We start from the raw sequence: 14,145 nt of genomic DNA, 5'->3' as shown, positions 1-14,145 counted from the left end.
TTCCGACGGGGCGCGCTGTCCCCGAGATCGCCGGCCCTCCCCGTCGCAAGAAGCAAACAGTAAAACCGAGCGGGTCGCTTACAGCCGAAGAACACAGAAATTAAAAAAGGGCAGGCGTGAGCGACAAACGAATCCCAAAAGATTTTGTAAAACATTTTAAAAAGTAAAAAATCTGTAGGCTTCAGCCCGTTTAGCTGAAACTGGGCTCGATCGGCAGCAAACCATCTAAAGGCGCTAAAGATGATTTCAGTTCCTTCCTACAAATCACTTTCTTTTCGTCGTTGGCAATTCTTATAGATTCATAAGGAAATACGTTGCCAAATAACCGCTGGAATTTAAACAAACTCACCACCACCACCCGTCACAGAACACTAAAAAGCTGCCCGGTCCCACCGCGCAAGCTTTCTGGTACTAAGGTATTTGAAAGTAATTTATTCTCCATTTGTTTGCTCTCTTAACCCCCTATCCCACCCCGATTTAAAATAAAGAGCGGAAAGAAAGACCAAGGTTTTAACATTTAAGTGTTGAGGTCGGCTGATTACTTTCCCCCTAAGTTGCAATGTGAAAACCTGCGGGGGTGGGGGGGAGGGTCTCAGGGCTGGGAGGACAGTGTCCCCCAGCCTGGGGCACAAGCTTTGCGGTTACAAACCGGTTCGGTGACCCTCCGCAGCATCAATATGCACAAGATCCTGCTGTTAATCTCAGAACCTGTTTTGTACCATCAACTGCCTCCCAAGTATTATACTAGAGGTAAAAATCAAAATCAGAACGGAAGACATTTAGCTTTCCAAGCTAACCAGAAACCATAGAAGCAGAATGCCCTTCAAATAAAAAAGCACGTATTAACTCTTCTCCTCTTAAGACATCATTAGAAAATTCATCGTCCCTACTGAAGGTCAGTTTACCGAACTGCCGAAGAACTATTAGGGGCTGGGATGTTCATCATAATATTTTAGAAGAGAAAAAAAAAGAAAAAAAAAACCCTACACGGTCTATTCTATTTACGCAGCAAAATATGCCAGGCAATGAGTTACTTTCAAATTCAAATTGGAGGCGGCAAGTCTTCGTTGTTGAAGACACTTTTCCCAGTCAGTCCCTGGAGGAGAGGATGTCAGGGCAGTTAGCGGTTCAATACTTGTAAATCTGAAGGGAACCGCACCCAGATGCTGGGGAACTTCCCAACTTGCGCTCAGGGACAGTGCCTGACTCCGGACTCTGCTGGAGTTCCTCTCGCCATTTCAATAAAACATGATGGTACTGATATAATCCTCTATACATTAAAATGAGGTTGTCACAGATTGTCATTAAGACCTCAGTAAAACAATGAAGACATTACTGGGAACCCCCCCTCAGGCAAGGTATTAGGGAATAAAACAATCTACACCACTCGGGTCCTATTGAGATTAATGAAAAAATTATGCCAAAAAAATCTCAATTTCATTTTCCCGTGACGGGGCTTTGCATACATACAGTCAGTCTTGCCTTACACCTGATGATTTATTAAACTAATCTGCAGTGATCACCACTGATGTTCTCAACTCAATCTTGTCCTGGCTCATTTTCTAAGTAATTGTTTCTCATCAGTTCTGATAATGTTTTAATAGTGTTATCCATAATTTAGCCCCCAAGAATTAATAACAGGGGGGTAATATGGTGAAGCAGCTTGTGATGAGCTACACAAAATATAAACAGGTATGGTTTTTAATTAATCAGATTACTGCAAGGTTCTCTTCTTGCAGTCAGTCCATTCCTAGCTGGGAGGAATTCCCCAGGTTGGGCACTGTCACATACCGAGTGGGGTGAGCTCACCCAGCCCTCCCTCCCACCCTCTCTGTATTACCTTCACCCACCCGAGGCACCAGAGAGATGTGGGTGGGAAAACAGTGGGGATACCTCTTGTCTCCCAACATCTCCTTGCCTTTGTTCCTCAAGGAATGAAGCATGATGGATCTCTGACTCTGACTAAACCCTCTTCTGGGTCCCTCTTGTAGGGTCTGTGCTCAGAGAGTGGGACCTTGGTCCAGATTTTTGGCTCTAGTGTGTCCCAGTGTCATGATCCTATCATAATTGGGACCCTGGGGTTATGAGGAAGATGATAAATCTGACACTCAGGGAGACTTAAACAACAAGGTGCTTTTGTTGGAACAAAGTGTGGTTTGAGATAAAGGGCATGGTGACCAGTCCAACACGGTTGGAAATCTAGGAACCTGTGGGCCCGTTGGTGATGGGGGTGGGGAACACCTAGTCAGGTCCAGGCCCTCAGGGCCCCCTGGAGACCTTGCTGAGAGGATTGCTCTTCCCCGAGGTCTGCATGCCTTCACCCTGGCATCTGGGGTCCCTTAGAGTGGAGGGTTTGGCTCTCAGTGAGCCCCAGGCTCGAGGAGGTCCATCTATAGGGTTTGGGGGTTGCCTGTGTAACAGGGGTGGAGACTAGAGCGTCTCCCTTTCTTCCTGTCAAAGCCTGAGGTGGGGTTATCTGGACCAACACATGAGGACGGGCAGGACAGCGGAGTTGAAGTGGAGGCTGCCTGTAGGGAAGTATGAAGAAAGGCTTTTATTATCGTCTTTTGTTTAAGACAGGTCCTGCCTATGCTTCCAACACCCTGAGGGTGTCAAAATGAGAGGAGGCTTCCCTCTGCCTTCTGAGCGGTCCTCCTGTGTTTGTGTGCTGAGCAGTGGGGTCCGGCTGCGTGGGCACCTATGGTCCTGGTCTACCCTGTGCACACCGACTACCACCCTAGGCGGGCACAGCTGCGCCGTGGGTTCCAGGGATGGCTTCTCCTGTAACTGCTGCCCGCTGTCACTGTCCGCAGCCCTGAAGCCCAGTTTGGCTGGAGGCCAGTCATCTCCCAAGTTGGCTGAGACACTGTCTTCCTCCTTCCAGCTCCTCCGAGTGAGGACGAGGCAGGCTCCCACCTTTCTTTCCAGCTACGACCCATGCTCTCGAGGGGTTGGGGGGTGCGATGCCCTGGGGAGGCAGGGCTCCAGCGCAGCACATCCCATCTCAGTTAAGAGCCGCCTTGTCGGGCCCCGTGTTTGAGAATGTTAGTTAGTGTCTCAGAGCATGTGTTTCCCAGAACTGCCCAGCCTGGATCAGGTTCCTCCGCATGCCTGTCGGAACTGCCCTGCACTGGAGGTGGATGTTGTATGACCATACGTGGGCCTCTCCCACTTTGCTTTGGTTCCATGATGTCTTTCCTTGTATATAACCTTCAGCCCTCCTCCCCTCTTGGGCTTCCTGGAGGAACTGGAAGGGGTAGGGGAAAGTAGACCCCTGGGTGGGGCACATGGTAGGGGCCACATAGGAAATAAACTAAAAGGGCGTAGGAGGTAAAAAATGAAAATAAAAAACAACTGTTTTCTATTTACGAATTTAAATAAACAGAACAGCCTTCCCCGCGGTGTTTGTCTAAGGGTAGCAGCTTTGCTGCTGTGTAGGTCATGAAAAGGTTGGTGTAGAGTTTAGAACTTCCCATTCTGTTAATTTCTTAAAGAACAGTCGTCCAGAGTCTCCACACAAAAGCTCATGATTTAATGAGGAGCAGAAACAAAATCTCTGATTGTTGGTGTTTCAAATTTCATTGGCGTCCTCTGGCAAACACAAGTTGATCCTTCGCAGCTTCAATACCCTTTAGCCTTCAATATAAGAGCACATGCTGAATAGGGAAGAATGGCTGGTTGTTATGTTTATTTACCCTTACTACAAGCTGGGTTAACCTCTTCAAAACAGCTTTACTAAGCCCGTTAACCACACCACCCATATGACCTGTAGCAGCATCTCTAATGTGATGCAAATCTCACAGGGGACCATATGCACCAGCTCTGTGGCATTGTGTCTTCTTAGAGGCTACAAGTTTATTGCTGAGGGGGCCCTGTCCCAGCCATACATTTACAGGGGGGAAATGGCCTCAATGGCAAACAGTTAAACAGGGAAATAAAGGGAGAGAACGGATGGTCTTGTGCTTCTGCACATTTATTTTTTAATTGCTGGTAACTGTTGACCCAAAGCATTCACCCAGGATGAGGGCTTTCATAGTGATCACCTAGCAGTTCAAGGATAGGGATATTTCATTTTTGGGGGTGGTGGGGTGGTGGAGGTTAAAGTAATCAGTTTTGAAGATTTATTTTTAGAAGATATCTATATAAACCAGTATGGTACTTAATCAACTTTTCTATGCCATCTCTGTTGTTTTATCAGATTACTAGTGAAATAAACACCAACGCTTCATTGAGTTATTATTTTTTAAAAGGTTGGCCTTTCTTAAAACTATTTCTGGTGTCGAGTGAACAATGCACAACGTGGGAAACATCTAACATGAGCAGGGTGAAGGGAGTATACGCATTTGGGAAAGAGCTGTTTCATTAAAGACCAAACTTCTCCTGGAACAGCCCATCTCTCTCCACTATTTTATCTCCCTGCGAAATCATAAGTCTGTACTTGTAACACATTCGTGAACAATAAAATCACAAGCTTGGAATCAAAAAGAAGAAAGTTCATTTTTAGAGGAATAACTGGCCAGTGAGATAGCCAAAAAAAAAAAAAAAAAAAAATGTCATTAACATGAACTGTAAATGAAGAAAGGCTCCCATCTGGCATACTAACAAGTTGCCTTGAGTATTATGGCTTGTCTTTAAGGAACCCACTGTATATGTTCAGCCCACCTGATGAGAGCTTCATTTAGCAGATCATTTTTCCTTGATGGAGATGGCAAGCCTAACAATGTTCTGGGCCTGCTTCAGTAATGGCATGTCGATCACACTCCCTCGGAAAGTAAAGGCTCCCTGGAAGACAGAGAATACAAACTTCCTGAAAGAATGCTCGGAAATTACAGGCTTCCTTTCTGCACACACTTGTACAACAAGAACATTTTAGATTCCACCTGAATTATACTGACTTTCCTACCCAACTTTTGAGAAAGCCAAAGTAAATTACAGGGGAAAGATTTCTTTTTTCCTCCTAAAAAGGAAAAAAAAAAAAAAAACCACTTCAGCATTTTAATGGAGAGGAAAAACATCAGGCACAAGGTATTGGAAACTGCTCATTTAACTCTTGAAATCAAGCAGAAAACAAGGGTGGAAGGAAAATGTAAATACTTCCTTATATACTTTTTGAAATACTGCATAGAACTGTGAAAACAGTAATATGCTCTGGCAACTGATTATTGTTTGAATAAATAATTGTATGATCAGGTTAAAGGAAGAATGCTTCCTTCTTGTTGTAACGTAATTGAGGGGTAACACTATCATGTGATGAGAAAATGTAAGGTAGGATTATACTGAGTAAAAAGAGATTCTTCTGTTGGTACACACTTTTACAGAAAAGGATTACAATGACAGGGGACATGAGTCTGTAACAAAAAATCATAGGTCTGTTGAATGGTTAGCCTGGAAAGAACCTGCGATCTCCTGATTTATACCCATTTTACAGATTCACTTTTTAAAAACTTCTGCAAATACTCATTGAATGTGTCATGTGATCTCAGTGCTGTTCTAGATGAGGACTCTGATGCCCAGAGTAGTTAAGTGATTCTCCAAGGTCACTTGACTAGGAAAAGATAGAGCTGGGGCTAGTACTTGGGTCTCAGAACCTCAAGCCTTCATTAGAGACTCCCACATTATGATGATAAGGTAGTTTCTTTAGTGCCTCAGAAAAAGAATTAAATGGACAGAAGCAGTATGAATCTGAAATTAATGTCTGGTTATTCATGTTCTTTTAATCACTTCTTTTTGCTGTTTTCAATTACAGCTCTTCTTAATTCCCCTTCTTTCTACCTGTTGGTAAGGATGCTGGTGTGAGTGGGGAGCAGGTGGTCTTTTGAGACCTGAAGGTGGGTTGGAGCAATTATAATCCTTGGTGACGGTCCATTTGTATATACTGCCATCCATTTCTGGATTTTACAAGTACCACCTCTCAACAGTCAATGTTGTCATTATTCAGGACTTCTGGGATGGTCTCCTGGGCTCGCTGGAAACCCTCATCTCTTATAATAACATAGAGTTATACACAGAATGGAGGTTAAAAAAAATTGGCAGGGAATCCTTAGCAGTGACTTTGAAATTTGTTTTTTAATCAAGAGAGATTTAAAAGTCATTAGGATTAGAATTCTCACCAGTGCTTAGCCTTCTCAGCCCGAGAATGAGAAATCGGATTCATATGAACACCTGTGTTGCCTAAAATCCTATACCGTTAGGTCATTTTCCAATCTGCCCATTTTACTATTTATACTCCCAGATTGGTCTGTGCCTAATTTCATTCAACCTAGAGCTAATTTTAGTTGTCTCTGTGACCATGATGAATTTTATGAATTTGGTTAGAAGTTCTAAGGATATTCTGTGGGTTCGCATGACATGTGAAATCAGGGCATGGGACTCGTGCTGTTTTACAAGGCGAGAGTCTAGTTTTCTTATTGGAGTATATGATGAAGACCAAAGGCCTCCTGGTTATCCATCCACCACGTGGATTCTGGCCCTGTAAAACAGCACATGTGTCCTGCTAAAGCTTAAATAATAGGCTAATAATAACAGAGATGAAATTAGCCTAGATGCACATGAAATCAAAATGATGCACAGAGAATCAAGATGACTTGGCTTTGGGTCTATGCCATGTTCCCTGACTCCGCTTTGGATTCCACATGCACGTCAAAGATGCAAAATAGTTCATGTAGTTTTTCAAGACAGGGAAATCATTTCTTTCTTTTATGTGGCAGATTTTGCTTGACTTCCTTTGTTAAGCTTAAGCTGGAAAACAAAAGTTAACATTTTTGTTCTTTGTTTCCTTCATCTCTGCAAATTGAGGATTTTAGTGTTAAGAATCAAGACTTCCTAATACGAATATCCTCCTGCTTTCACATAGACCTAGAATATGGTTGGTTTTTTAACATATGGATCTACATGTGAAATGTGAACAGTCTGTTGGTCAGGATTTGGAAGAATGCAGCTTGTCAAAAGCTACCTGGATTTGTGGGGAGGGTTTGAAACATTCCTTAATGTGTGATCATAGATAAGTTTCACAGCTCAGTGCGTTTCTGAGAAACTGGTGTACCATTTTGAAAAGAAGAAGGAACTTCCATCAGCTTGAAGATTCAGAATATAATTTGGTTTAAAATGCCTCTAAGTAGTAACTCATTCATGGTTGAAAGCCTTAACAACCATGACTACAACAATAATAATAGCTATAATTTCTTGAGCAGTTGCTAGCCCCAGGACTGTGCCTGGTCCTTGACATGTTTTATTTCAGGTAATGCTCGTAAAAACACTGTGAGGTAGATACTATGACCCATCCCCATTAACAAATTTTTTTTTTCTTTTCAATTGTAGTAAAAACACATAACACAAATTCACCATCTTAACCATTTTTAAGTGTATGAGTCTGTAGTGTTAAGTAGATTCACACTATTGCACAACAGACCTCCAGAACTTGTTCATCTTGCAAAAGTGAAACTCAGTACCATTATAGACAACTACTCTTCATTCCCCCTCCTCCATCCCCTGGCAATGAGCATGTATTCATTTGTTTCTATGAGTATATATCCATCCCCATATTATAACTGAGGAAACCGAGGCATGAAGAAACTTGTATGAGTCTGCCCTGTAGCTCACTAAGTATACAACTGGTATAAAACCTAGCTCTATTTGATCCAAAGCGTGTGCTCCAGGCTTACGCCCTGGGCTTGTGGATTGTTCTCCGAGTGGGTTGCCTGGCCGCCTGAATCAGAATCATCTAATCGGGAGGTGGCTTGTTAAAATGCAGATTCTTGGGCTCCATCCTATCAGGTTTCATGCAGAAGGTCCGAGCGTTGGCCAGGAACCCTCTGATGATTCTAATGCACATTGAAGTTTGAGAAGCTCTGTGTTTTAGCTCTCCTGGGTAGAAATGGTTAGGCTGGCTTTTAAATGGGTACAACACTCCATCCCTGCTCTCAAGGACCTAAAATTTGCAGGAAGAGCATGGAAGCAGGTGCCATAAAACACAACAAGAATTAGAGAAAAAGCCAGTGTTATGAATAGGGAGATCAGAGGCCTGAAAAGCCTGCCCTTCTTACCAATCAGGACCATGTTTGCCATTTCACACTGTTGACTTAGACATGATATTGTATACCTAGTGCATGTCATGCGTTTCCCGCTAGAGCTGTCATGGGGCTCCACCTCTGTGCACAACGGGCTTTTATTCAGCAATTACCTATTGAGTTATTTGTTGTAATAAATCACTAGTCAGCCACTTTGGCACATCTTACTATACACATGTCTATGGCTTCAGCCTCCTGGAAATGAAGAGCAGTATCACCTTTGCATAGGTGTTGTCTGTATAGGAAGGAAAACAATTACTTATTGGGCTGTACTTTTTCTAACATCTGGGTCATTGCCTGGTGGTAAGATAGGCATTGAAATAACATGAACTTTATCAGACCTTGAAGTTCTTCAATGGGGGAGAATCTGACTTACAATTTGATGGCAAAAGGACTGGTGATCATGATGGTGGTGATGACAAGAGTAATAACATTTATGGGAAATATTCATATATTTCACATTTCTGGCACTTAGCACTTGAGAATTTTTTTCTGTAGAGTACTAAAAGAGTACTTTTCTAGCATCCATAAATTGATCTAATTCTTTCCCTACTCATTGTATTTTCAAATAACTTCTTTGGGCATTCAGGGAGTTCTCTTTGGCACATTCCCATGCTGATGTTGCTGTGTCAGAATTAATGATAACATTTTAGCACAGCTGCTATATGCCTTCTTTTTCAGAGTGACACTTTATTTCTTCCTCTATGATGCTAAGTCTTATGCCCAATAAATTATTTACCTCATTACAGTTCCCAGTGAATTCCTAAAACTTTTAGTCAATGTTGGTCACTATGGAATTTGTCTTTAGGACCTTGGTTATACCCTCTTCTTGCTAAAATCTCTCAGGCCCAGCCCTGACTTCCCATCACATAGCTCTTCCTTACTCCCAAAGTTAACTGCTCCTTGATACCCCTCAAAATGGGGAATATGATGCTCTCACAGAGACACAGATGGGCACTGTTTCATTCTTTCTTTCCTGTTTTTCAACCTATCACACTTGGAGTCCTTGGACTAGTATGGCCTTGGTCCCCTCACAATTTGGTTAAGGGGTAAGGATTTAAGTTTGGTAACCAGGCACCCAAAGCTCAGTGTGGAGGCTGCCTGGCTCCCAAGCTGGCTAGTAGAGGTCTTGCTGAGAGAGTGCTGGGATACCTTCCTAATTGGGACCGTGATGTTATTTTTCTAAAATATCAGATAAGATCATCCATTTGCTTAAACCTTGCTCTGGTTCCCTTTGGACTTACAAAATCAAGTGCAGTCTCCTTAGCTGGGGGCCCAGGGCTCCCCACGGTGAGACCAGGCCCTGCCTCTGCTCTCAGCTTAGTCTCCTGCCAGTCTACACACACACACACACCCCTCTACACCTCTCCCACAGGCTCTGCTCTCTGCTCTGATAGTCCTTTCCCTGTCTGTCCAGCAAACTGCTCCTTATGCTTCAAGACGTCAGAAGATGTCATGTCCGTGAATCAGTTTTAGACTTCCCTGGTTGGGCTCATTTCTCTCCTTCCTTCCCTTATACATCCTCCTGTAACAACACTTGTCACATTCTACTGTAATTATCTGTTTACGTCGCTGTCTTTCTCACTGTGTTGGGAAGCCCTTGAGGACAGGGGCTCATATATCTTTGAATCCCCAGAATCCAGCACCCAAAACATGGTTCTGAAGCTTGTGTCTTTTGTGGGGCCTGAGCTGGGTGACTGAGGGGACAATGACTTGGGAAGATAGAATCACTCTTACCTTTCTGCTCTCCTTTATCTGCAAGTGTCTTTCTGTGCCACTTGATCTTTCCCTGGTCTGGTAATACTCCCTGGTTAGTTGGCCAACACTTGCTGAGCCTCCAGTAGGACACAGGGACTGACCTAAACAAATGTGATGTTGGGCTGGGGTCAGGTTAACTCATGCAAATGACTTAACAGTTAAAGTGCAAGCGAGTCTATCTGTAAGTGGGGCTTAAGGAATTAGAAGCTGCAGAGAGAAAGAGCCATCAAAATGGGGTGGTTTGGCCTCGGAGGGGCTTTGGGGAACAGTACTTTATTTATTTATTTAGCTGTGCTGCATAGCATGCGTGATCTTCGTTCCCCAACCAGACACTGAACCTGGGCCCTCAGGAGTGAAAGTGTGGAGTCCTAACCACTGGACCACCAGGGAATTCCCAAGGGAACGGGTACTTTTAAAGTCAGCTTTAGAAGGTTAGAGATGCCAAATGAAGGTCAAGAGAGGGGCAGGGGAAAAAGAGCAGTGTATCCATATGTGCAAGTGGGGTTGGCCTTCTGTGTTCGACAAGAGCCCCCTGTACTTCTGGTCATCAGTGACTCAATAGATAAGCAAAATGAAGGACCACAGTACGAGTTACTGGATCTGTCTGTTGATGAAGGGGTTTCTCTAGGGCCTGAGGAAAGGGAGACTAATCTAGCCTCAATGAGAGCAATCTGGAAGAGGGACAACAGACTTTCCTCACGACAAAGCACACAGGACTCAGTCCCTGCTTGATGCAGCCAGACTGGGACCCACAGGGTTCCCTCTGTTCTTGCTCCCTGCCCTGGGGGACCCAAAGGGGCCCTGGACCCTGAGGGGAGGAAATTGAACCACTTGTTTCCTTTCCTTTATTCTGGGTAATTTTTTCTCTGTTCTAGAGTAGTCTGGGGATCCAACAATCTGATTTACAGATAGAAAAATTGCAGTTCAGTTATTAGTTCATCTTTTTAAAGCAACTTATGAGTAGGATAGGACTAGAATCTTCGGTTTTTCACCCCAAATCTCAAACTCTTCCCACTAATCAGTATACCTCAAAGCATGTCTGGTAACCATGGTACATAAGATGATTATAGAAAAAATTAATATCAAAAAATTTTAATATACATTATTTTACATATACTATATTTAAAAATTTATTTTGATGTGATTTATAAAAAATAACTAGCATATCTAAACTGTTATTTCAGAGAATTTTTTTTTTGCGGTACGCAGGCCTCTCACTGTTGTGGCCTCTCCCGTTGCGGAGCACAGGCTCCGGACGGACGCGCAGGCTCAGCGGCCATGGCTCACGGGCCCAGCCGCTCCGTGGCATGTGGGATCTTCCCGGACCGGAGCACGAACCCGCGTCCCCTGCATCGGCAGGCGGACTCTCAACCACTGTGCCACCAGGGAAGCCCCCAGAGATATTATTACTTAGAATGAGGCTGAAAAAATTAATGACATATAGGTAAGGCCCAGATAAGCAAGTATGTGAAAATGCAATTTTAATAACTGACTTGGGAATAACTGAAATGCAACGTGCTTCCATCCTGAGTTTCCACTTGGAAGCTTTTACTATAATTATTATGATGGCAGAAATACCAAAGGATATTTTCAGTGAGAAAAAATTCACTAATAAAAATGTGAATGACATTTTAAGTCCTCAAAAAACCCAAAGCATTTGTAAGAAGGATTAAAGGAGGTGACGTTTGATCTTTGTTATGTGCTTCTGAATATCAGTAACCCTTTGTTTTATGGATAAATCATCTTTTAAAACTGCCATTGAGAGTAAAAGAATACTATTGAGGACTTGGGGAATAGAGAACATGTTTTTCTTTTTTTAACACTTTAAATTGTAGTGATAATTTGATAGGTATTTTAATATTTTGAATTAAAATTCAATAATCATTCACTCTATGACCAGAGAATTTACAGATCTTAATATATCTCTACTTGAAATTTCTAAAAGCTCAACTGAAGTCTTTCAACATGGGCAATTCACAATTGGCTAATCTGTCCTTACTACTAGCACTGAAATTCTCACAGGTGATATTCCATGGCCTTAGATGGGGAGACCCTTTAAATGATTCATAAGAATGTAACAGCTGAAATATTTGAAGGGGGTTTGTTTTGTGCCTGACTGGGGAATATAGTGACAGTTCGGGCCTACTGAACTGCTTCAACAGGATCCCTTCAGCCCTTGCCTCAGAGCACAGCCTCTGAGGGGGTGTCGGGTGCTGGGTATCCTGCATCCTGGGCAGCCTGTTGGATTTATTTTCCAAGTTTTGAAAGGTGGAAAAGTCTGGAGAAGCTCCCTCCTTATCCCTCCCCCTGTCTTTCCCCTGTGGCTCTCTGGCTTGAAAAAAGAGCACAGAACCCTCCATGGAGAATGGGATGGAGGGTCCTGTATGCCCCCCAGTGCAGTTCCAGCTGCCAGGTCAGTGCTGCCTGAGAGGATGTGGGGAATCACCTGTCCAAGCGGCCCCTCTGTATTTAATTCTCTTAAATCCATTTAAAAGAATTAAAAAACTTATCAGCCGGAGGAGATACGAATCAGATGCAGGTGACCAGCAGTTGGGAGCACAGCTATGCCGGAAGCAGTGGTGAAACAGGACAGTTTTCAGCAGACGGTGAGAAGGAAAAGGAAGACTACTAGTGAAGACAAATGGCCTGACACGTTTATAAAAAGAGGAAATTCTTTGGAACGTGGGACCTGAGTGGATGTAAAATGAAGGGACATCATTAACATCTTGCTTTTTAAAAGGAAGCACGAAATTATTTAGCTTTAGCCCTACACAGGAAATAGAAACACTCATGTGTTGGACACTGGTAAGATTAATTTGGGACTTTACCAATAGTTTTACGAAGCTGGAGGAGTAAAGAAGAATAAGTAGAAGATTTGGAAGATGAATTTGGCAGGGAAGATGGAGGTGGCTGAACAGTAGGGAGGAGAGCTGAGGTGAATGTTTAGGTCAATTATCTTAATATGTGACCAGTCCTGAGTTGTCTACTTGCCCAGATGGAGGGTCTCAGTGGACCAGAGCATCCTTACTTCACAAACGGATAGGGAGACCAAAGGTGGCTTCTGTTTTTAAAATTCTTCTCAGAACCACTAAATGCAGGCAACAGGATTTATCTTTTAAAATATTCAGGCAAAATGATGAGACAGGAATAGACAAGTCTTTATTTTAAATATCTTTTGATAAGGAAATCTGGAAAAGTCAGGCCAAGTATGCCACATGGAAAGCTACCTACCGAGGTGAAACAATTGGATTTATAAGCATATTGCAATCTAAAGGGGTTTCCACATATGCTAGCACATTAGACGTTGTGCTTAATTTTCTGTTTTTTAATAGCTTTATTGAGGTATAATTTGCATACCATAAACTTCACCCATTGTTAAGTGTATAATTTATTGACTTTTACTAATTACATAGAGTTCTGCAACTATCACCTCTCAGATTTCTTCTGAAACTAGAAATCTTGGAAAATATTTTATTTTTAATCCTGAGATAAATGTGTAAATACTTGCATTTAATTCAGAATATTTTATGTCAAATTTAAGCTGATATTGCCTATAAGAAAAGCAGAAAATGAGGGCCTTTTTATAGCAGCTTGCAGCTAAGACCAATAATATTAAACTTCTATTTTAAATGCTGTAGCATTATTCTTTCTTTGGAAAATCTATCTAAATGAACTAACATTAACTAGAAGGCACTTTAAACTTTAAACATTTACTAAAATACAACTGATGAACAATAACTGATGAAATAATTGGTGAAAAATTTTCTTTCAACTTTTCTAGAAGGGAAAAAAGGTCAGTACCATATATATTGTTAAAAAGTAAAATGAACAATTTCTTTTTAGCACTGTCAGAAATTTAGAAACCAGTTAGCTAAACAGTATTTACTAAATGTATATTGTGTACCTATTTCCATCCAAGATGCTGCAGGGAGATCTGTGATAGAAAGAATTCTTTACTCTCTGGGGTAGTGGTGGAAAATTCCCCCACTTTTTTTTTTTCATTGAGGTCCACTAACCTAAAATGAAAAAAAAAGAGAATTCTAGAAACTCTTGATTTATATTTCTTAGTAAAGTAAAAGCTCCATTTGGCTGCTTTTAATATAAAAAGAATTACAAAATTCTTTAATAAGTACCACAAAATATTAAAAGAATGTTCTGAACTTCTCTATTATAATCAGCTGAAGGAGAGAAGGCATGGGGTAGTGGCAGGGTGTGGAGGTGATGTGGTGAGAAAGGAAGAGAGATATAAAGAAAAAGAGGAAACAAAAAAAAATCCATGGAAAGAGGAACGGGGAAGGAACAGGAAGGACATATACAGAAA

The 14,145-nt window shown here is 42.2% G+C and overlaps 1 protein-coding gene across 9 annotated transcripts in view; it reads right to left on the bottom strand.

Moving 5' to 3' along the window:
- CLYBL (citramalyl-CoA lyase) overlaps window positions 1-14,145 on the bottom strand; it is a 300,835-nt gene that overhangs the window by 27,848 nt on the left and 258,842 nt on the right. For 6 of the 9 annotated variants that reach the window (XR_013824823.1, XR_013824824.1, XR_013824825.1 and 3 more), the window contains exon 8: window positions 4,663-4,782. Coding sequence is in view for 4 of the 9 variants with exons in the window: in XM_079902842.1 (XP_079758968.1) it covers window positions 4,687-4,782 (96 nt within the window). In the remaining 5 variants the exon portion in view is untranslated. Of the gene's footprint in view, window positions 1-3,195; window positions 3,637-3,819; window positions 4,783-13,728; window positions 13,841-14,145 lie in introns of those variants that run through there. The other 3 variants (XR_013824827.1, XM_079902840.1, XM_079902839.1) reach the window with 3 other exon arrangements.

This window comes from Stenella coeruleoalba (genome assembly GCF_951394435.1).
Source record: "Stenella coeruleoalba genome assembly, chromosome: 18".
In the NCBI taxonomy this organism is placed as follows: Eukaryota; Metazoa; Chordata; class Mammalia; order Artiodactyla; family Delphinidae; genus Stenella; species Stenella coeruleoalba.
This window is presented reverse-complemented; position numbering and strand designations above follow the sequence as displayed.